The 24,535-nt window shown below is 36.0% G+C and overlaps 1 protein-coding gene across 2 annotated transcripts in view; it reads right to left on the bottom strand.

Annotated features, from left to right (window-relative positions):
* Nucleotides 1–24,535, bottom strand: part of BNC2 (basonuclin zinc finger protein 2) — a 234,725-nt gene that overhangs the window by 95,765 nt on the left and 114,425 nt on the right. For both annotated transcript variants that reach the window (XM_066569529.1, XM_066569530.1), the window contains 2 exons: nt 21,347–21,449; nt 4,152–4,387 (listed from right to left, as the gene is read on the bottom strand). In XM_066569529.1, coding sequence (XP_066425626.1) covers nt 4,152–4,387; nt 21,347–21,449 — 339 coding nt within the window. The remainder of the gene's footprint in view (nt 1–4,151; nt 4,388–21,346; nt 21,450–24,535) is intronic.

Raw genomic sequence — 24,535 nt, 5'->3', positions numbered from 1 at the left:
TAACATCATTCAAATCAATAGAGAGACTAGTCATATACATCTCTTTGATGTGTGCAGTATCTGACCCAAAACACCCACTGTTTTTGACAAAAATAATATTTTTGTCATGTAAAAGACATGGGAACTTAGGTGTTCCCAAAAGAGAAAACTTACAGGCTCACTATCGACCGCATATGGGTTGATACCAAATACAGTAAATTAGTTCCTTGAGGTAGAAAAAACAAGTCTAAAATCTGAGGCACTCTGAATTCCTATGGAGCAAACACAATCCAGAATGTTCCTTTATGCCATAAAGTTTTTTTGAGGATCAGTTCTAAAGATGAGAGAACAGCTCCTCTGCCAAGACATTAATCCTGTGGCAGTCTGATGAGATTGGTGACCGAATTGTCACTAACACTTCATTGATAGGCATCTATTCACTAGAAATTCAATTTATTGCATGGAGGCCAAAGAATCTTGCCAGGTCTTAATGCCTTTCAGCCATTACTGGCAATATTGTGACTGTGCCCAAATGTAAAAGGCGGTGTTATCAAATTACCTCCGCGGCTTCAGGGTTCCTTGACTTCCTGTGCTCTATTAATGCATCCACTGAATGAAGGCATAAATACTGTATTTTTCTCTGCCCATTGCTTTTTAATTTGCTATTTGGAAACAATATTAATCAAAATGAAGGTATTACAAATGATTCCACCCACTGCGCAGCATTAATAAACAACTGTTTTTCTCTTGTTTCTCCGGTGGAGCAAACCATGAGCTTTTTCTGTAAAGTAACAAGGAAAAAGTTGTGAGGTTTGCAGGATGGTTGCTCATTTTGTTGGTTATTGGGGTTTTTTTGGTTGGTTGGTTGGTTGGATGGTTGGTTGGTTGTGGAAATCATCTGACAACAGTAATTGATTTTGAGTGGATATCATCTACCCTACTCCTCAAAACACCTCAATTTAGAGAAAATGTTAAAATATTTTAACACTTTCATCATACTGAGGGCACATTCAGCACAGGTGGATGTCTTAGAGCATCCCAAAGCATAAAACTCAAGTTTTGTGCCAGCTTTACAAATCTCTTGCATGGTGGTTAATGAACACTGGAACTCAAACCTGGACAAAGTATTCTGGAATCTGTTACAAACATTACCTTTTTCTATTCTATTATTTCTCTTAGTCCTTGCTACTAAGCTTCCCGTTTTTCCTCCCCTGAGGATAAAACAGGAGAATGGTGATTCTGTAAAGTTACAAGTGAAAAATATTATTTTTACTAGATTGTTCTTCTCTAACTACACTACCACGGTAAACCTTTTTCTACAGATAGCTATTTCTGCATTTGGTGTACAATGAGCATGTATGAATGTATGGTAAATTTACTAGAATTGACTGCAATTAGGTGATAACTTAGGTGGGTTTGGACAGACAAGTTACAAAGAACTGCAATTCCTGATTGAGAGTCAAATGTTCCTCAGTTCACTGCATGATAGCCTATCAACAGTCCCATAGTTTGTGATACTCTGGATGATTTGTTTTGGTACTTGGTATTTTTGAAACTCCTGTACGATGCTTACAATATTTTATTCAGTTTTCTGTATGCAAAAGCTGAGTCTGAAAGCCTCAAACAAGTCTGAAAAGTTTCAGTCTATAATGATAAGCTTCATGAAACAATGTCTTTTGCCCAAAGAAGACATTACCTGTATGCACTTATACTGTGCTAGTGTTACTACACATTTCCTTTCAAATTTCCCTGCATAGCCCTTTCTCCTTTGTAACAGATACTTTCAATAGAGCTATTTTTAAAGAAGACATTTTTATTATAATCGATTTAATTCATTTTTCCAATGTTTCTCTGCATGTATGTTTTACTAAGAATTTTCCTTTTCTGCCATATACTGAGTTTTCTCCTTTAATGGAAACAACAAAACACTTTTTGCTCTCTCCTGTGGAGACATTCAAAAGCCATCTGGACAAGGTCCTGGACAAACAGTTCTAGGTGGCTCTACTTGGACAGAAGGTTCGGACAAGATGACCTCCCTTCTAACCTTGAGCAGTGTGTGATTCTTTGAAATTAGACAGCTAAACTAACGGGATGCTCGACTACACACCTATCATAGGTCTTCATTCACTCATTAAGAAAATCCAGAGTCGAGTACTAATGAAGTCAATATGTGGCAAGTCTGTAACAGCTGCCCTTAGCTTTCACTGATAATTGTTCTCATTTAAATGGCATAATATTCAATACACTGTTGTTGAATATAGTAATGGCAAAATTCATGCCTTGGAGGCTACAATGTGACTGACTTTTAGCTGGATAAACTGAATTGTGACCTAATCGGGTATTACAGGCCTTTACACCTTTCAGATTCATAGGTCATAGTCTCAGTCTGTATAAAGATCTATGTAATCATATCACAAGCCATTCTTGCATATATTGAGTCATTCCAAAACATAGTTTAAAAAAAATCAATATGAGCATGATTCAACCGCCTTTAAACAAGAAAACTACTGATTCCAGTCCATCTTCTTGTCTATAAGAAACAAAGAATTACATTCCATGCTTGGAATATATTAACCCTAATTATTAATCACATTTAGTAACCAGATTTCTAATATTATATCTTAAAAATTATATATTTTTTACATTAATTCCTTTACAAATCAAATTTCTTCAGCCCTCCAGATCAGTAGCATTCAGAATCCAGGAATCTAAAATATGATGTAATATGCACATTATCCCAGTACATATCTCTGTAGATATCTCTCATGTATCCATCTTAATTATATATTATATGTTAAATGTATAAATACGTAATATCATACATTTATATCATACAAACATCATAGATATCTGCTGTACAAATATGATGGATATATTCTTATATGTTAATTTTAGATTGGTAATGGAAAAAATGGATTCTGTTCTATTTGAATAGGTGCAACACTTAGCAGCTATTCAAATAGAACAAAACAGATGCCTGAGAGAACCCTGAAACAATTAAAGAGCTCCATTCCATATATGTCCTAACAAGAATAAAACAATTTCATTATTGAAGTGTAAACCTTTTTAGTTCTCCTACTCTAGGGCTGTTTTAAAATTCAGTACATTTTTCTGTGAAAATCCGAAATATAGGGCATTTAAGAAAATATTTACAAGCACAGAAGGTAAAGTTTTCCATGGAATCCACATACAGCTAATTTACTTCTTCCACACAAAGTACAGAAACCAGAAGACAAATTAAGAAATAGAGTCAGGATTTCTCAGAGCAGGTATAAATCCCATATTTTCAATAAAGTTCTAAGTGATAGCATGCTATCACTGCCTATAAAAAAAAGAAATAAATCAGCAACTAAAATTTTCAAAATTCTTTAGGCATGTCCACTTCAATAACTGGATGCATTCTAGATAAGAAAGAGCTCCTACAAAGTCAGCAGCAATTAAGAGAATTCAGAAGTATGAAGTACTAGGTTATTAATCAGAAATAGTCTTACAAAATGTAAAAATTTACTATGGAATTTAATAGATTATGAAATTTTTCAGATAAGCAGCTATACGTATATTTATGACCATACCCATAAAACAAGTCTGTCCAGCTTTTTGTTGAACATATTTTACTTTTGATTGTCTATTTCAACTAAAATGCACGCAATACTTTATTTAAAGCTATATTTCAAAAATGGCCTTATTAAAAGGATTTTCGTGTTTATACATAAGGATACCTTCCAATATAGTCATGGTCACAACCCCAATTTCATCTATACATTTTTAGGTATCTTTCTAAAGAAGGAGAGAAAAGATGACAGAGCTGCTGACTTGCATCTTAGTTTCCCAAGTCAAACAGTAGCCCTTGAAAATTTGCCAGCTGCCTTTGATGGCCAGATCATGCTTGCAGGTAGCTAACCTCAGTATTTGCAGTATTTAAGGCATTTCCTACAGTAAACATAAGCAAGTACAAATAAATACTATGGTATGAAGGCACCTGTATTTTTTTAGCTTAGGAAAAATTGAATATTTTATCTTGCCAGCACCATCATTAGGCTTCAACATGCCAGACTAAATTCACTTCATATCCTTCTACTTTCTACCTTGGGTGCACCATCACTACATCCATACATCAACAACAAAAAAATCAATTTACTGGGTTTGAAAACATGCTTTGCTTTATTTCCTACCTGAAGAATGTAGCCTCGAACGTAGTCTCGCAGTGTCCAGCCTAAGCCATGTAGAATATGCAACACCTCCTCTTGCTTCAGTACACTGAAGAGCCTGTCAAGCAGTATCTTCAGTCTCACAGGCACAGCCTGAGTACCGTAGAGCATCAGGCTGCTGATGTCAAACACAACATTGGACTGCACAATCTCCACTTGGGTTGGGTGGTAGAGGTGCTGAGTACTAAGTTTGTCCAAGGCTGAAAGAAAAGGGGTCAAGTATAAGGAAAGAGCAAAGAAAAGACAAGAAAACAACTCCAAAGAGTCATGTGGCAGATACACTTATTTTCCAGAGAAATATCACCTGGATGATTCATAGAAACATAGAGTCACAGAATAGTTTGTGTTGGAAGGGACCCTTAAAAATCAGCTAATCCACTCCCCTGCCATGGGGACATCTTCAACTAGATCAGGTTGCTTACAGCTTCATCCTACATGAATATTTTCATGGATGGGGCATCTACAGCTTCATTGGGCAACTACCTCAATGCCTCAACATTTTTGGAAAAATCTCTTTTATATGTAATCCAAATCTACTCTGATTTAAGCCAGCTTAAAGCCATTACCTCTTGTCCAATCACTACGTGCCCTTGCCAAAAGTCTCTTCCCAGCTTTTTGGTAGACCCCCTTTCTTTTTAAAGCCTAATAAGGTTGCCAAGGAGCCTCGCCTAAGCTTTTTTTCATCTTTTCCCCTGGCTGAAGGATTCCAACTCTTCCAGCCTTTCCTCAAAGGACAGGGCCTCCATCCCTCTGATCATCTTGGTGGTCTCCTCTGGACTTGCTCCAACAGGTGCATATCTTCCCTTTGCTCAGAACCCCAGACTCCTAGTAGTATTAGGGCACTGCTACCCCAGGTGGCATTTCACCAGAGGGGAGCAGAGGGGCAGGATCATCTACCACACCCTGCTGGCAATGCTGCTTTTGTGGAGCCAGGGTATGGTTGGCTTTCTGGGCTACAGGTGCACACTGTTGAGTCATATTCAGCTTTTCACCCACTGAAGCTCCCCAGGTCCTTCCCTGAAGTGCTGCTCTCCAGGAGTTCATCTCTCAGTGTGTACTTGGGCTTGTGATTGCCCTGACGCAGATGCAGCACCTTGACCTTGTTGAACCTCATGAGGTTGATATGGGTCTACTACCTCAAGCTTGTCCAGGTCCCCCTGTATGGCATCCTGCTGTGTCAACTACACCACTCAGCTTGGTGTCATCTGCAAATTTGCTGATGGCCTCACTATGTCATTGATGAAGATATTAAACAGTACTGGTCCTGGTATGGACTCCTGATGGATGCCAGTCATTACTAAGGGATCCTTTTTCACAGAAGCAGTCCAAAACAGCCCTAGTTTCCAAAGGTCACAAGTAATTTTAATTGCTATGGCAGAAGGGTTCTCAGGTGAGACTCAGAAATTACAGTACTCATAGTTCAAGAGAAATTTATGATTAACTAATGACCAAAACTGAAGCAATGCCAAATTGAATGGGACTGTTAAGGATTTGATACTTAATCTCTAGAGGAAAAAAATAAAACAGATACTCCCTTAACTCCAGTCTCTTAAACATGTTAAAACTAAGGCTCCTGATTTACCAAAAATTTGATCATTAATTCACTGCTACTAGAGCTGGATAGTTCCTTTTACCTGGCTTTATGAATTCCATGTTATTCACTGTGATTTGAATAATTCAGCGATAAGGGAAATTTGCAGGAGGAAGGTAATTCTTATCCCCTTGTGAAGTTAAAAAAGATGGAATTGCCTATGACATCATGCATTCTATGATGTATAAATGTTTATATTTAATTTTATTTCTATATATGAACTATGTTGCAGCACCTAAGCTTCTCTTCTTCTCCAAACAAAATTTCTGGGCATTTAAAACAATCTTATAGGGACTTCTCCTGTACTTGGTTTCTTCTTGTCTTATGGTCACTAGAGAGTTCATGTACTGTTGATAAATTGCCTTCTTACAACCAGAGCGCAAAGGCCCTTATCATTTACTTGCTGGCTTCATTCACCACGTTTACTCCAAGGACTACATTGTCAAAGACTTCCAGTTTCCTCATACTTCATTTCTTGCAACTGAATTGTCTGATCTTTCCTATTCTAGTGGCTAAGTCAATTTTGAATAAATAGCTTTAAATATTAATTTCACATTCAAACAAGATAAGAAATTGGCAAGCCTAGGCACTTCAGTCCTACGTCTCTCCACAGGACATTTATACTGCAGAACACGAAGAGCAGAATTTTTTCCTCCAAAAGCTCTTCTTCCAAACTACTACACCTATGTAGGCTTCATGATGTAGGACTAATTTTTTTTACAAGGTCTAATGAATGAGATTTGGTTGAAGCTTAAGCAGGTTAAATACTGTTCTGTTCCCCCCCCCCCCCATTTTATGTATGATCTTTTTCTAAGATGGTTATTTTCCTACTGACATAATGGATGTGTCATGAAAGTTCTTGGCTAGAAAAGCCAAGAAAATTGATATTTTTATTCTGCAGGTTGAGCAGTATGTGTGGTGATATGTAAATATGTGTATCTGAGGGACTAATCAACCATTTAGAAGCAATAAAATAAGGATGTTATTTTTTCTAATACTAGCATTACTCACAGTAGGAATGGCGTAAATAGTTTGGAGTATCCAATAGATACTCTGTAAGAACACCTTCTAACAGACTCTTGAAATTATTGAGCAGATCTGGATCACCCTGAGCTTTTCAACTTCAGTCTTACAGAAAAGGGTCCAAAGATATTAACTGGCTTCTCCAACTTTATGCAAATTTAGACTAGAACCAAGACATGAATGGATATTTTCTGAACACTTTATGTTTTTTAATGACTGAATCATACTGTATTTCTTATGTATCCAAATATTTGTTTTTGTTTCTCTCTTCTTAACAGCAAATACCACGCCTGCAGTGAGAAAAAAGAAGTTCTTTCATTTAAAGAAGACTTGTCATGCTGAGGATGTTAAGATCATTATTCTACTGTGGTCCAAGTGAGAATGACTGTAAGACATCTTTATCTAAGGATTCTTGGGTGGATGAAAGATCTAATAGCTTTTAATTTCTCTAACAATAAGATTACAAAACTCTGTGGACATATATCCACTTCATTTAAGGTGACCATATAATAGCTTTGGAAAGGTTGAGGTGGAATGGAAGAGGGAAAAAACAAATAAAATCTTTTTTAAATAACTAAGCACACTCTTTGACTGGCTGATAGAAATTTTTGCAATCTAATCTGTACTATTCCATTAAACTGCAATATTAATTTTTAGCAGCATTATCTATAGACATCTGCTTCTCAACACACATACACACAAATACTAATTAGCATAATATTGGAACAACATTCCAAGTGACAGTGATATTATCTCCAATTTTGATTTGTGGCCTTATTATGTGTATTAAATAATAAACAAGCAGCAAATTTTATCCTTTTCAAGTACAGGTCAGGATATGCATTAAAATGTGGAATTTATAACACAACAAAACATACATTATTGCAAGAACATTTGCAAGCTAAAGACAAACCTCCTGGTACATGAAAATAAAAAGGTTGTAAATTAAATGAAAGGAAACACAGTTGTGTTCATATGGGAAATAACAGTACTGTAAAATTCTGAAATTCTTTCAGAAAAATAACTATTGATATCCCTTCAAATTGTCAGAATGAAAATTCTCACTCTAATTTGTAACTTACAAACATTTTTGTGTTTCTTTAAAAGATTGCTATGAATGTAGTTGACAGAATTTTTGTAGTATTTCTCATTTCTCTTCTGATACCGTTAGTGAACTAATGCTAGTGTTCTAGGTGGATTCAAGATGCCATTTATGTTGATAGACACTTTTTCAGATAAGAGGTAAGGAAGTACCTATCTTGTTGGTTTTCTGTAAAGAAAGGAGTATTAGCTATAGCCTTCTCGACAAATTTCTGATTCTTGTCAAATCTCTGCATAAATAGTTGTATTCTGCTGCCCTGAATTGCCCACATAATTTCACGTGGATAATGCATTCCTCATCACTTTCTGCTCTAAACCATTGGTTTAATTTATACAGGCTAGTGAACAATGAACTGTTTTACAGGTGAGTACATTCAACAGTATCTGCAGTTTATGGTTTCATAAGCACTAAGAAGGTTTCAAGATTAAATATGCTATACAAAAGAATGTGCTCTATCCTACCTGAAAATGACATAAACAGATGTGTCTTTATTAAGAAGTTATCAGTGACTGAATATCACAAAGCACATATAAGAAGTCCATTCCTGGTGCAGTGTGAGGTATTACTGACCCTTTGTACAGTTCCAGTGGGATCAAAAGTTCACCTATGCATGTTTGAGACATTTTTAGTTGTAACCTGCCCAATCTTTTCCAAAACCATGACTGAGATCAGTTATGTATTTAAGACAGGCACCTTTTTTTAACAATGTAATTTAATTGTTAGCACTGCCCTGATAGTCTGATATTCTTTAATTCAGTATATGTGAAAAGGTGTTCTCTGATACAGGAAGAAGAGAATTCTAATCTTAAAATTACGTAGTTGCTGAGCAATCAACATTTTCATGGAGTGGCCTAAAAATACCCCTGTGTTTTACTCTGACAACACTCAGTCAAGTAACATTTCTGTGGTGAATTCCCAATTTCAAGTACTTGTTTCAGAAATTTAAACTGTTTTAAAGGGGGGGAGTAGCAAGGATTGTGTAGAGGACATTAAAGATTGCCTTTAACAATGAAAAATCACTAACTGGATAATTAGCACAGGAATTAGGAACCTTTCAACATTGTTTTTCCAACTCTGAAGTATCAAGTATGCACCATAATAATTGAGAACATTTTAACTGTAAGGGGCCAAAAATGACCATCTAATCCAGCTACCTGAGCACTCTAGGGCAGATCATCAGTTAAACCATATTGAGGGGATTGTCCAAATGCCTCTGGAACATGGAGTGGCTTGGAGCATTGACCACCTCTTTAGGAAGTCTGTGGCTTGACCACTCCTCTCATTAAAGAAGTGTTTCCTAATGTCAAGCCTGAATCTCCCCGTTTGCTTATTCAGTTTTTAGCTTCTTAAATAGAAAAAAAAAATCCCTCAGATTTTTTTTACTGAGCCTCTGCTCAGTATAATCTGAAATGTCAAAAAAACTTTGGAATTGTTTCAATGTCAATATTCATATTACAGTCTTCAGTATTCTTATTATGTAATAGTTCAGAAAAAAAAAGCTTCAGACATCTTTGCAATAAATCAATGAACAAACTTTTATGTTCCATTTGTAGGGGTTTTTTTAATTGGTTGTTTTGTTCGGTGTTTTTTAATGTTGTAAAGTAAGGAGGGGAAATGTACCTTATTTATATTTTACTGGAGTTTTGAGACTATGTAATTCAAATGAATTTAAGTACAAAGGATACATTAAAATAAGGCACAACTTCTTTTTCAATTTATCAAAAGACAGAAAACAAAGAAGAAACTTTTAAATTTCATTTATACTGTGTCCAGTTTACAGGCTGGCTCAGCTCTGCAAATTTACTCATTGCCCATAGACCCCTTCCTTCCCAATATGCAGTGAAAAAGGTCAACCAAATTAAAAGCCATGCCTCAGAGCAGATCCCATTTTTGCTAAGTAAAAGAAATACAAATATGCAGTGATGAATTTTGTACTTTAGAGGTATGATATTATTTTTTTGAACAGCTACAATAAAAGCATGACAATTTGCCTTCACTAAATAGAAAAGAATTTTAAATATCCTAGTTTTAATGCAATTGGAGTTGCAAATACACTTACCTCTTGCTAATTTCCTGATCCTAGATAAATATTTTATTAACCTGAGAGGGATGAAAAGGTCTAGTGAAAGGTCTTGGCTGATTTGCCTGTCTGTGTATCTCAGAACACCACAGAGAAGAGTCTGTAGGTTGCAAGAGGGCATTATGGATCTCATTCCATTTCAGTTTTAGTTTTGAGCTCTCCAATATATCCACTCTGGATTTTCTGGCATACTGTCTAGCCAGTTTACCAACTTGCCAAAGTTGGATATTGTTGAATATGTTGGAGTACACAAACACATACAAAATTTTACAACCATCATCTTCTTTCTAGATTACTAGATTTGTTCAAGAACAGGAAGATGAAAAAAAAAAAGTAGTATCTGTCTAGACAATAACAAAAACCTTACAAGACATTTTAAAAACCTAAATAACTGGGTCACCTTTTGCAGCAAAAGAAAGTAAAATTAGAAGACAGATGAAATATATAATACCAATATAAAATTATTCCATAATACCATTGCAACAATAGTATGTTGAGTGTGGTAAAACAGGTACAGTATGGCAATGTTGAGCAATGCAGTTTACTCTTGATTTTAGTGGTGAAGATGAACAGCATCACATTTTCAGAGTTCAAGATTTTCTTCTTTTTCATCAACCACACAAAAAATAGCAACAAATCCTTAGTAATGACTAAAATGCTGTAGGGACCACTTATCACAACCATAAGAGGTGGTCTAAAGTAGCCTCCCTCAGTACATAGATTTGATACCACCTCCAACATGGTGCAATGTGGTGCATTTTGAAGGCAGAAAAAAATTGCTCCTCAAAAATATCATGCTTAGAAAGTGACTAAGGATAAGAAAAATTTTCCACATCTATTGAAGAACTCAAATATTTTCATGGTGTATGAAATGATCCCGTTCATTCCTGGAGCAAGAGAGTGGGGGACATGAACACTTTCATCAGGGTGTGAACATCCTGAATCCTGAGTACAAGTTCCAGCTACAACATAGCATCCTTTCGTAATCTCTTTTTCACCTCTCTTTTCATTGCTTTCATAATTAATTCCATATAGAAGATAAATGTTCACTGAGACAAAAATCATGGAAGAAGAGCAAGTAAAGAAATTCCAATTCATAGGCAAAATCAATTGTTTTTGGTAACACTGTTTTTTGTATTTAAAAACTAATAACAGAAACCACTTGCCAAACACACTGAGTCTCTGACTGAGGGACACATATGTGATCTGCTAATTTACAGCTTGCATGTACAGATGTTCACACTTAGTAAAAGGCTTCTTAATAGCATTTTAAAATTAAACATGTGTTGATAATAGGTGTTCCAAACCCAAACAACACAGCAACTAAACTGATATGTTTTCATGCCTCACCATGCCTCATGCTCTAACAAAAAACCCCCCAGCACTTCAGTTGCATGTACACAAAATAAATGTTATTAAAAAAAGACTGAATGAAAACTTTCATTAATTTTTCTGCCTATGATCTGATTCCAAGTTAAAATATCTAGAATGCTACTAGGTTTATGTAGCCGAAAGCAGAACCACAGTTTGTTCACAGACGTTGCTTGCTGTCTGCAATTTTTTTATCCCTTTACAAAACTTTGAACCCCATCCAGCTTTGACACACTGCCTCTTCAGTTAATAACTATCAAGTTTCCCCTTGTCTCCTGTCTACTTTTCTTTGAGGCAATTGCGCACTCAGCACCCCGAGATAATAACACACATCTATAAGATAAAAGCAATGGCATTAATGTAATTGTCTGCCTTTCTCTCTTTAGCCTTATCTTTTTTTTTCTTCAGTTTTGACTGCCTCTGTGACACCTGTTTTTGTCTCCTCTGATCCTACGACAGGTTTTCCGCTGACAAGGTTTTTGCCTGACAGAGATTCTGCCAGACAAGAACATAATAAAATATGAAGAACTGCTTGTCAGAGTTTCTGCCAATGCTCACATGAAATGGATGGGGTGGGGAGGGGGGGAACAAAAAAAAAAGTATCCTGACCTTTTTTTTTTTAAAGGGGCCCTATGCTAGTTGCTTTTGGCCTGTCAGGAAAACAGCCTCCCTGGCCAATTCCTGCAAGCCAAACAGGTGTCTTCCTCTATGTTTTCTTTCTGTAGAAAAACATTTTTCTTTGATAGTAGAAAATATGATTGCAAAGAGAAAAAAAAAAAATAAAGGGACAAAAAAGAGCCCCAAATGCTTTTCCCCAGAAATTCATGTTATATCTAAGTTTATGCAGTGGTACCTCAAAAGCGTGTCTTTGATCCAGAATTGGCCATCTAAATTAATAATAAAAATAAAATGGTACGCTTTTTCTCCCCCCTTCTTTTTCACAACTAATATGCTCAAAGGAACATGCTGAAAAGAACCTTCGTACCAAGTTCTCAGAAAAATTTCTGGGCTAGAAGTTTCCTGCATAGGCATACTGCAGGAATGAAGACACCTAACTATTGGGACCAGGGTAAAGAAGATAAGACAGAGACACTTGTGTGGGCTTTGGACCTTGTAGTACTCTCCATCAGTATGTGCATTGGTGCCTACACAAAAGAGGACTTCAGCTGATTAATCTGATGATTAGTGATGGAGAAACACATGTAGATTAATCATGTGAGCATTCCAACACACAGCTGCTTTTGTGTGTCTTGGTATCAACAGTCTCCTCTGCTGAAGACAGCAGCTATGGATCATGGTGTCACAGTCCTCAGTGCACCAATTTTGCCCACCAGCCTGGATTCGAAGTCCAGGGGTACAGAGCCCCTGCTAAAGCCTAAGCCTGGACCTTCACTGCCCTCCTAAACTGCATTGTAGGTGTGTCTGGCTGTAGTCCTGTCTTCTAGATTATCCTCACATTCATGTTACAGCCTGGTCTTCTATCCCACCTTTGGCCCCCACTTCTTTTGCTCCTGATTGAAGCCTGTAGATGGACCCTTGACCTGACTATAATCCTTTGCCATGCCTGAGATTGTCAATGGACACAATTACCAGCTTCTCATTCAGTCTATCATGGTCAGACTTTAAGGAATTGTGCTCATGGTGCAGGCATGGCCAATGCTCTCATTGCCTTTGACTACTGGCTTAGACAGTTCACTTTTGCTGCTCCTTGAAACATAGACTAATGATGTCATTGTTGAAATCTATAATCTGTAATGGAAGATGCTAAGTAATCTCTTTCTATTACTTTGATTAATCATTCAACTTTGAACTTTCCAGTCTCTTGACTCCAAAGCTAAATGTCCCCTTCCTATCAACCATTAACACCTTCTTAAAACTATTCTGTCCCTTAATTATGGTAAGATGGGGTTTAATATGTATCTTAATCATCGTAACATCATTTGGTTGACATATTATACACAGTAAGACATAAGCACATTTGGGAGTCCTGGACTGTGGTCTGTATTTGGAGGATTTCCATCTTAATCCTAAGATTCCATTAATTGTGATTCACAGTTTTGCAGAAATTCTAAGTGGGAAGGGATTTCTACAGATTGTCTGGTGCAGCCTTCTAATGAAAGCAGGGCCTTAGATTAGTTGGTTCTGCCAAGATTTGTCTTTTATATTTAAACCTGTGGCAGGGGGAGGGGAAATTTCACCTCTTCTCAGACAACCTATTCCATCTTCTATGCAGCCTTGAAAACTGTGATGAAAATGCAATAGGCACTGCCCACCTGTTAATATCATTCTGTTTGAATCATGTCATAGATGTATTTCACAAAGGCAAGCCAACACCATGGTGGTGTTTCAGTTTAGGGGGTAGCTCTGGTAAAAGCGTATGAAATGCTCTCCCACATGTGCTAAACCACCTCAGTTTTTCAGAAAAATCTGCTGTCTTAAGGTTGCTAACTGCTGAAGGTGTTCAGACCCTGGGAAGACTGGTTCTTAAAACTAGTTCTACCATTCACATACATCAGTCTTACCCATTCCAATTCAGGTACTCTGCCATTTCACAAAGTTCCTGTTAAATGTACTTCAGAAAAATTTACTGTAATCAATTAGGATAGAATTAGAAAAGTTTCAGAGACTCACCTGTACATTTCTTGTATAATCTGTTCTCTTTCTAAAATCCAGATAGAAATGGGATAATTGAGTAACACTCTTGTCTGCTAAATAAAACTGGGCAAGTGTCCTCATAATGCTACAGCTCAAAATAAAATTCCTCCAAGTAGGAAAAAAAAAAATTTCCTTTCAATTTCACATTTGCAAAAGGGAAAGCTGAGGTAAAGTTACCCACGGTATTATCATTTAAACATCTGAAAGCAGTATGAATTTTTTATTCTTGCAGTCAAATCACATTTTAACCTTATGAAGTTGTATGGAATGAAGTAGTAGGGTTTGTTTCATTTAGAGCTGTTTCAATTTGTGTTCTGCTTAACCTACTGAACTCTAGTTAATTAGGATGTTCCTATAAACAATTAAGCTTCTTGTAGGATCGTTAAGAAGATATAAAAATTTATGATGTAATAAAATGATAAAGTGGTTAGCACATCACAGCAATTCATGTGCAGCAGCATAGGTGTTGAAAGAGACAAGTAAGCAGGTACTGTCACCCAAACATCCTGGACTGGATGCATGTTGCAGAAGCCCACCACTGCTTCCCCACAAATCTGTTGGTGATTTGAACTCCCATGTCTCACAGAATTTATCCTGCTCATTTGGGAATCAGACAGCAATCACCAGACACTCTTTTGCTCCCATCTGAAGCTTCACCATGTGGCAAACTTGTTATCATCACACTTAAGGGATTAATGGATTTCACTAACTAACTTCCAAAAGGCAGCTGCTACTGCAACTGGAAAGAAGAATTCCAGGTGCTAATTTTAAATCATTGTTTTAGCCTTTTTTCCATCTTACACATAGCAAGTCTATTTGTTTCCTTCTGGATTCTCTCCTTAAGAAGAAAGGGTAAAACATCATCACCTGAGACATCTCCTAGAATTTTGTCCCATGGTATTGGGTGTATTAAGTGAAAATATGTCTTCTCTGTAAACTGTAAATTCAATAATGATGGGCACCCAAATAAGAATATCTTGCAGTTTTGAAATACTTTTATTCTAAATGTCTGTGGGCATTTTATAGTTTCACAAAGGCAACAATAATTTTATAAATGTATTTCAGAGTTGCCAATTAGTATCTGATTCAATTTAAAAGTTTTTCAGAATATAAAATGTTCACAGTGAGAAAAGATTTCACTTTTAGTTGTGAATATAGGGCAACCCAGCAGAAACAGGCACTGTGCTTCAGAATGGGTCATGGCCTGTTTAGAGCTTAGCAGACACTCAGTCCTTAGCTGAATGCTTAGTGCCTGGTCAGCTATAATCTCACCTGGCCATGTCCAAAAGACATGGGCTTATTCAAACCTAGGAATGTAAGCCAATGAAGCTGGCAAAAGCGGAAAGGTCTAACTTCTTCCTGACTGAGTTAAGATGTCCTGGGGGTGGCAGGGAAGAAGAAAAAAGTATTTTAAACTGAACAGATTCCTGGGGAAATGCAAGGAGGTGCAAGTGTGAGCAAATGTAGAGTAGAGCCTGTGCTTTCCCTCAGGAAAAGATACTTGACACCTGAGGGTGTCAAATTTGCATGAGCATTAAACTCTTGACCACATGGTTATGTAAGTAACAGCTAAATAGAAGGATGAAAAAGGAAGGTTTCTTATTTGTTCTTGAGGCATGTAAGCATTATTTCTTTTCTGTCACTTCTGTCTCATAAACTTTTGAAACAATATTATTTATCTTGGATGCCCTAATATTTGGATTTGGTTTCACCTCAGCTTGATCAACACTAAGGGTGATACCAGAGTAACACAAAGCAAACACTACGTCCCATCATTCCTATCAATGTGACAGGATTTAAAACCACATACTGGGTCAGAGTGCCCCCCAGATAACAGAGTGTATTTTCTCTGTGCTGCATTGGCTGCTTTGGAAAGTCCTGCTGAAGGGAAGCATAAAGGAATTGCAGGCAGAAGGGGGGCACTTTAGAAAGTATTTACCAGTAATAAAGGTTAATCTTGTAAGGTTCCTGGAAGCAACTCAGTAATGAAAATTATGCCTCCACCTTCAGGGTCAAAAGAGTTATAACACGTGGATTAAAATGATCTTGTAAGTAAAAGACAGGAAAATCCAGATTACATCTAAAACAGTTTTACTTTAAAAGTCATGAAAGGCTAGCTTTCATTATCAATGAGCTGCAGAGAATTACCTTGGTAAAAATAACTTTTTTTAGATTTTTTTAAAAATCTAAAAATAAATTTGTTAATAATCTAAAAATAACTATTAAAATTCATTTTCTCAAGTAATTTAAAATAATTAAATACATTTTATAGAAGGAAACAACTGTATTTGATATCATAAATGGTGACAATTTTTTTATATCCTACCAGACGATGCAGATATGACCCAATTATTTTACTAGTCAACTATAATTACATTTCTCTCTTATTTCCTTCTCCCCCCCCCCGCTTTTTAAAATTTTACTCTTTGCTTAAAAATCTCAATTTTTAAGTAAAGAACAACACGGCAGTTCTGCCAGCTTTTAGAGAGACTCGAGGATCAGTGACATGTTTTCATTTTGTTTTACTTTGTTAGAGATGATCTTTGACTTTGCAAACCTTTCTTTCACTTAATATCTTTGGACTGATACAAATTTAGGAATTCAGATTAATTTTATTTCAACATAGCACTCATTCCCATCTCATCCCTATGCAACTCACATTTAAATACTAAACCTTCTTCCTAGATCAAGTCCTAGATCAAGTCCAAACTTCAGGGTGAGGGAAAGATGTGATTTCTAAAATTTCCACAGCATTCTTCTGTTTCTTTTCTTTATTTATTTCCACCTATCCTTCCTTCTGTTTTCATTTCAGGTTCCTTTTAACTGACAGTTTCATGATCTAACATGCAGAAATTCAGAAAACTCAACCATTCTAAATGAAGTAGTCACAGTCATGTAATGCATCTGACTTTACGACATTCTCCATTTTCTAATGGAGGTTGTTTCCATTCTTAGTCTCATTAACAGCAAGCTAGCACCTGCTTTATATAAATACTAGCATAGCACCAGAAAAATTCCTTTACAAGGTGAAATTGTAACTCACATGGCAAGTCTCTGACTACTACTCTTCACTGTATGGCAGCTTTAATCAGAAAAATAATGGATGGGCCCTATGTGCCAAAATCTACTAGTTAATGTTATTTCTTTTTTTTTTTTTTTTTAACAACCAAACAGAACTTAATCTCAAAGTTACTGGAGAGAACATCTGACCAAATCTTATTTGGGACTGTATGTGGCCTCACCATACCTTAGAAGGGTGTTAAACTTCACTTGAATTAATAGCTGAGCCCTGAACTGAGCTGATTGGCATGATGCAAATGAAAAGACATCCAAGACCATTAGAAGACTAAGGACTACATTTTTCTATGAGGGAAAAAAAAAAAGAAAGAAAGAAAGAAGGGGGAGAGCAAAAATATTTAGAGGATGCTTAGTTTCCTAGAGTAGATGGATTAGTGTAAAATTCAGTTGGTCCAAGTATGCACAGTATACCAGAAACATGCTGTTGATCTCTGAGATTTACCAGTGACCCATTTCAGGGTAAGAAAAAAACTTGTCATTTCTAATTTTCTGATTGTATCTGAAACAAGAAGACAATGATTTCACACAAACTTAGCAATATTATTATACTCTGGGGGGTTGTTTTGCTTTGTTTTTTTTGTTTGAGTTTTTTGTGGGGGTATTGAAACTAAAATAAGTAGAATGAATATCAGAAATAATAGCTTTAGTCCACTATAACTTATGCCACCTTAACATATTTTTTTGGAGCAAAACAGTTATGAGAGTAGGTAAGATTGTACTTGATTAATACTATATTGGGTCTTTTGATCTGCTGGACAAGATATAGTAAGTGTGTTCCTGCTAGCAGTATGGTAATTGTTATTCTGACATCAATGACAAATACAAAAGACAAAATGTAAAGTCAATGAAATTAATGTCTTTTTACTGCTGAATTGCTTAATTTCTTTCCTCATAGGCTAAGATACTTCAGCTAGAGGAAATACATGGCAAATAGAGTGGGGCTTTTTCATTATTTCCAATAAAGTTTCAGGTTTTGTGCTAAAGAGGGTAAAATGCCATAATTATCTTCACAGGATAGTATGCTTCTTTTAATACAAAAAAATAGCAGGAGAACAAAGGAAGAACTTGAGTATTATTTTTTGTAGTCACGTAAGTACCATATTATTTAAAAGCCACAAAATACCAATTGCCTGCGTTAAAAAATGACTATTAAGATTTTAATGAGATTTTATTTTCCATATGGACTATACAAACTATCTTTACCATTAAAAAAAAAAAGAAGTCACACACTTATCTGTTTGACTTCTTAAAGTTTAAGAAATGGCTTATCTAATTTAAAACAGTTAATTTTTGGGTTGGAAAATAAATCCCCACCCAACCTGACAATGAAAGACAGCTGAAAACACTTTATATGTGAAACACTCTGTGAAAACACTGTTTTCACTTTAGCTGAAAGCAAATGAAAACAGTCTAGTCACCCAAATCCCTTAAAATACTCAGAGATTCATCCTAGGACTAACCCACTCTCCACGATGCACAGCAGTATTTGATAATGCTGTAAAGCTCTGTGCAATTTTGGCTTTGGTGTTAAAAACACCAATGGTAGGATTGCTACTGTAGTACAGGAGTCAAAACTTGGTAAGCTGAACTTTCAACAACTGCAACATTTGACGGCCACAAAAGTACTTTCCAATGTAATATTGTTCATTTAATTGCAATTCTAGGTTTGGCAACTCCAGACAGGTGTATCTGAACTTGTAGGAAACCTTTTCTTTCAAGATGTGTGCAGCTTATTTGAGTGAGGGAAAATGTGAGAAAGACAATGGAAGCAGGAGAGAAAAAAACAGGCCAGCAGTTGCTAAGTGCAATAGTACAGTGGTTGTTGTATGCCCTTTCCTCTTCCCTCTAAGAATTCCAAAGTTTTAAATGGCAGCTATTAAAATGAATTAACTCCACACAGATTAGTCAAGTACAGCATGAGTAGAATGCAGTTCTAAGCTATTTTTTTGAGCTATACAATTAATTATGATTCTAGGTTATCAGAACTGAGCAAGCACAGTACTTCCTCTTGGAAACACCTATTCTTTGATAATTACATTCAGTAAAGCACTACATCATGTGTCAAGGAGCTGAGTTGGAATTCATTAATAAAAATTATATGGAAACCCTTTAATTAAAGCAGCAGGAAATATTCTTTGCACTCAAGAAACAACTTCTAAAAGTACTGTGCTAACATTTTTAAAGTAAAGGACTTCTGAGCTGCAACCTGATTTTAGTCATTTTGAAATCCAGGTGCTAGAGTGCAGTGAATTGACCTGTCTCCTGAATGCTGCCCTCATAATCCTCAAAAACAGCTAAGATCAAGAATTGAAGTAGTTACATAATTGTCTCCAGAAAATAATTTACAAGACCATGCTTGATGGATGTGAAACATATATCTGACTTGTCTCACTCTGCCATAAAATGTAAGTACTCCAGATGATTGTACACAAAGTGTGCTAAAAAAAAAAAAAAAAAAAAAAGAAGAGCATTATTCACTTGGCACAATAGCAAAATAAACACTTCCTTATAATGCATAGCTGTTTAAATTTTTTTCTCTTTGGAATTTTAAGCATTTAGGTATGGAGCAGGTGCTGTATTCCAAATCATCAGGTTCCACTTTCAACTTTCTGGATTTGTAAAACAGGGACATTTCCATTATATGCACAGTGGTAATCTCAGATCACTGTCATAATATTCTGATTTTGAATTCAATCACTTCACAGAGAAGAACCACATCACAGGGAGGAAAATCTGATTATTCTCTTCCAAACTCTTCCAAAATGTACTCCTTAAAAAGAAAATTCAGGACGGCCATGAGCCAGGATCTAAGTGCTAGACTCTCAGTTTCTATTGCTTATCAGGAGGACACCCTGGAAAATACCTAGACGGTGCTTCCCTACTTTCCAGTCATCAAAACCTCAGATGCTGGTTCTACACAAAACCTGAAGAGTGCCTGAGCCATACAAATTTTGTGAGGTTTAGTGATTCTTCTAAGAAAGGTGAATCTGGTTATACAGTGACTGAATATCATTTTCTGGGAAACAAAGATATACTATGTCCCTAGATAATCATATATACAATAAACTTGTAACCAGCTACCAGATGAGTGGTGCTAGGGCATTTCTAGGCAGTCTGGAAGCAATATTTGGCAGTGACACGGGACTCCATGGTACCTGTATACCTGTTTTTCTTTCCATACATGTGAATAAAAACTTCTCTGTCAGTCTATGCTGTTGCATTTTTTCAGCATTCATACTTACCATATGTCAGCATACTCAAGCACAAAACAGATATAACTAAATAAATAGAGATCAAATGTATCTTAGGAGGAGAGTACTAACCTTTCACCAAAGTTCTCATCAAAATAAAATCAAATTCACAGAATATAACCCCCCAAATGTCTGACAGAAATGGGGGATGAGAGCTGTGCTTGCTTAGGTACGAATATTCTAGATCATGAGAGGAAAACTTCAACAGCAATTTCTACCACACATATAGTAATCTTTCTTTCTCCCACCCCCAAACCCTCCCTATTTTTCTTTTATTAAATCATTTTAGGTATCCTTCTTATTTGCTTTCTAATGGTGTATATAGCTCTCTCCTGCTCTCTCACGCTAATTTAATAATAACTATCAAGAAAAAAACCCTTCCAAGAACATTAAGTAGAAAAGGATAAATAAAATTGAAAGTCCTTCTGTGAATTTTTATGCCTATTGTGCCTTTCATGCCTGATCTGGGAATTCTAATCCTTCCTATCTTTATTACAATACTTAAACATGGGAAGAGAGGTTTAGCTCACAAATCACATATGCAGACTTTCTTTGCGATATAGGATACACTCTGAACATGTGAGATCTGAATGTTTGACACTGGTAAATTTAAATTTCCATTTGGCCCCATGACTTCTTGGCTGATGCTTCTTTGCAATACAAACTCTGCTGTGCAACCGTACTGTAAACCTTTTACCTTTCTGTTAAGCCCTGCAGGAAATACATTATTTTCTGGAGGCTAGAATATTCTTTTGAATTGTCCACAAGCTTTTGAAAGTGGCACTTGAAGCTGTTGCCAGAATAACAGACTCTTACTTTTACATCCTACAAATTGCTCTAAAAAAAGCATGTGCATGCATACATAAGGACAAACACAGATTGTGCACACACGCATATGTAGACAAATAGGTACCACTATTGTATGTATCAATCCAGTTATTATTATTTAAAGATACTGGTAAGGATGGAAAGAATTGAAAAAAAAAGCCCAGAACAGATATTTCTTACCATGTGCCACCCAGCCATGTTTACACTGATCGCAGGTTCTCAGGTTAATCTTCCCTGGCTGAAAACATTCACATGTGCAATTTACCAGTGTACAGCGGATGGCCTGGAAAAAGAAACAGAAGACACATGTTAATGTATTTCTTCCTGCATGTACAAATTTGTTGTGATAGTTAGAATGATATGAGCTACACAGAAAACCCCAGCCTTCTAACATTCAAAGCCTAGCTCCTACTTTAAGTAGAAATTAATTTTCTTTCAAGAACATATGTCAGTAGGTCCCATGGAGATTAATAAATTCATGAAATATTTTAAAAATTTCCTCTATTTTCTTTAGGAAAAAAAAAAGTTGGTAGCATGAGGATGCTGTAGGAGTTCCATAAATATCCTGGTTTTGCATTGACTTCATAAGAAAAGAAAGTAACTAGGGACGTCTTCCCATAGCAGCATACCAGTTTCAAATCCAGATAAAAATTAGGAAGCAAAAACATATGGAAAGGAAAACTACAAATATATCTCCCCTTCCTTCATGGAATCCAAAGGTTATTTTTGAATTTCCTTTTTGGGCTCACCTAACACATAACTCTGAAAAAAGAAGTCATGGATTTTGTGTGTTCCCAAAACAATAAACTGATCAAGGTACAAGAATAGGACTGGTTCAAAAAACATCCTGTAACTTGCCTTTACATCTCTCACTTTCGCCAATATCTAGGAATAGCCTTTTACCCCTTAAAACTCCTCATTTGTTAAACATGCATTTCTCTGTTTTAAAGTAGGAATAGTGAAACTCCAGTCCCATGCAGAGATCTCAAATTTGCTTAATAACACACTTTCCTTAATAACAGACTTTCTCATCTTCCTTTTTAGAATTATTTCAAAAATTACACAGGTTTACTTTGACAAGGGCTAGCTACAGCCACAGAAAAGTGAATATAAATTGAATGAGACTCTTTCTACTGTAACAGACATATGTTTTTAAACAGTGTAGAAGATGACCTGTGCACTTCAAACTGCTACTGATAAATTTATGGCATGCATTTAGATGTAATTTGCATGGAGATTTCTGAGACAGAAAGGCCTATTCTGATCATTCACAGATTAACAATCTACTGTAAATACCAGAGCTGCCAGGAAAAGGTATCTCTATAGAATTAGATGCAATCAATGATTACTTGGGGGCTAAAGTGGGGGAAGGGTGCTTGGTACGCATTGCCACAGAGAAACCAAAGAATTATGAAGACTCTTGCCTTTTACGAAGAATTAATACACATATTTTCCATAAAAAAAATATTATCTTAACTGTAGTGACTTTAAATAAATTACATTCAGCATTAGCTTGGCCTGGCTAAGCTCCTTGGCTGCTGAAAATAAAAAAGCCTCAGAACTATTTTAAATGTTTGATCCCTTCACTTATTTATCTGCATCAGAAGAAATGTAAAGACATTTATAGTTCATGGATACATTTAATATCTGTATTTCTCTGACAAATTTCTGTTAAAAGAGTCCTTTATTCCTCTTATCCTGTCTGCTCCTTTACAACCTTTTACTCTCAAAAACCTAGTGAGGGAAAAAAATCCTGCTCTATTATGCCTGACACTTCAGGGCCTCAGTCCCAATGTCACCTGTCCAATTACTCATTAGCCAGGTTATAAAGCATTGCTCTACGGATGCGTGATTAAAAGAATTAGTAATACAAAATATAAGGGTACCAAAGAAGTGCTGACCGTGCAGGAATAATATATGTGTTTGTAGGTTATGAGGAAAAAAATCTCCTGGAAGGTCCTGTTTCATGTTCAATAGTGTATTGACCTGGTAATATATCAAGACTACACTGGTCAGTAATGGTGTTCTTTTGCTAATATGTTCATTAATTAATGAACTCAGTAATTAATTGTACTGCAAGAAGGAGGTCTTTCAAAATGATATTTTTATTTTACCATAGAAAATTTTCTCACATTCACCACTTTTTTTCAGATCTCTGCACCAACATGACATACATTGTTTGTATTTGATGATATTTTGATTTCTTCATGTGTCATTTGCAGTACATGTAAAAGGCGTAATATAGTGCAGTACATGTACTAGATCAAACTCTGACATTTGGAAGAGTTGCTTTATTAAGGCTCATCAGCATTTCCATTACAACCCTATCCGCTTTTGGCCTAGAGGTCAACAGGTTGCCTGTAAAAATTTGATTCAGCTTGGACCTGAATATACACTGAAATACAGTGTTGAAGCTTAAGAGTATGTTTCATTACACCCATTCAAAAATTACCCATTTAGCCACTATAGATTATAAACTTGGGGGGGGGGAGGTTGGGGGGGAAGTTTAGAGGTTACATGTTCCTTTTCCTCTTCTCTGAATTAAAGAGAGTATTGATGATGTAAAATGTTGAACTAATTAATTGCTATGATGTCTGTCTTTTATACATATTGCTGAAAATATTCACCAACATTTTTTAGAAACATGAAAATATTAGCTATTTCCTCCAATAAATAAATTAGAAAGTCTTCAAAAAGAGCTATGCATTTTTATAAATTCATACCAATTGGTATGAAAAAATCAAAACATAATTAGCATGGCCAAAATATTCAGCCTGGCCTTACTTGGCTGCTTTTGCTGCCAAGGGTGTATATTGATGCCAGGATGTAATTTGGTTTCAGTAGTTTCCCATTCCACTACAGAGAATCCCATGCATACTTCTGAATGATAAGGATTACCCCTCAAGCTGGAAGATGCTCATCTAGGACCAGAAATACTAATTGTAACTCATGTTCTGGCATGATCTTGGGCAAATTATTTTGTTAGCCTGATGCCCACATTCCCTAAACAACAACTAGACACAATGACATTAATTGTTGCCAGGGCAGATGTGACATAAATTTGGAGCCATTATGTAGTAGTAGAGACTACTGAAACTCTCAAATAGAATTTTTTCTTTATTTCAGAGATTATTTTTTCACTTTGGTTAGTTAATTCAGAATTACTGTAACTACCTGAGATCTCTACAATACCCAACATGAAGCCAATGGAACTCAGTGATAGGAAGATTCAAGATGCCAAAAACAGTGTGTGATCGTATACATGGCATCAGAACGCTAACATTCATTAACATGAAAGAAATTATTGTGCTTTAAGACCTCCACAATGCAACTAGCAAATTCACTGAGCCTTACAAACATATGCACCAC

The sequence above is a fragment of the Molothrus aeneus genome, chromosome Z (genome assembly GCF_037042795.1).
Source record: "Molothrus aeneus isolate 106 chromosome Z, BPBGC_Maene_1.0, whole genome shotgun sequence".
Classification (NCBI taxonomy): Eukaryota; Metazoa; Chordata; class Aves; order Passeriformes; family Icteridae; genus Molothrus; species Molothrus aeneus.
This window is presented reverse-complemented; position numbering and strand designations above follow the sequence as displayed.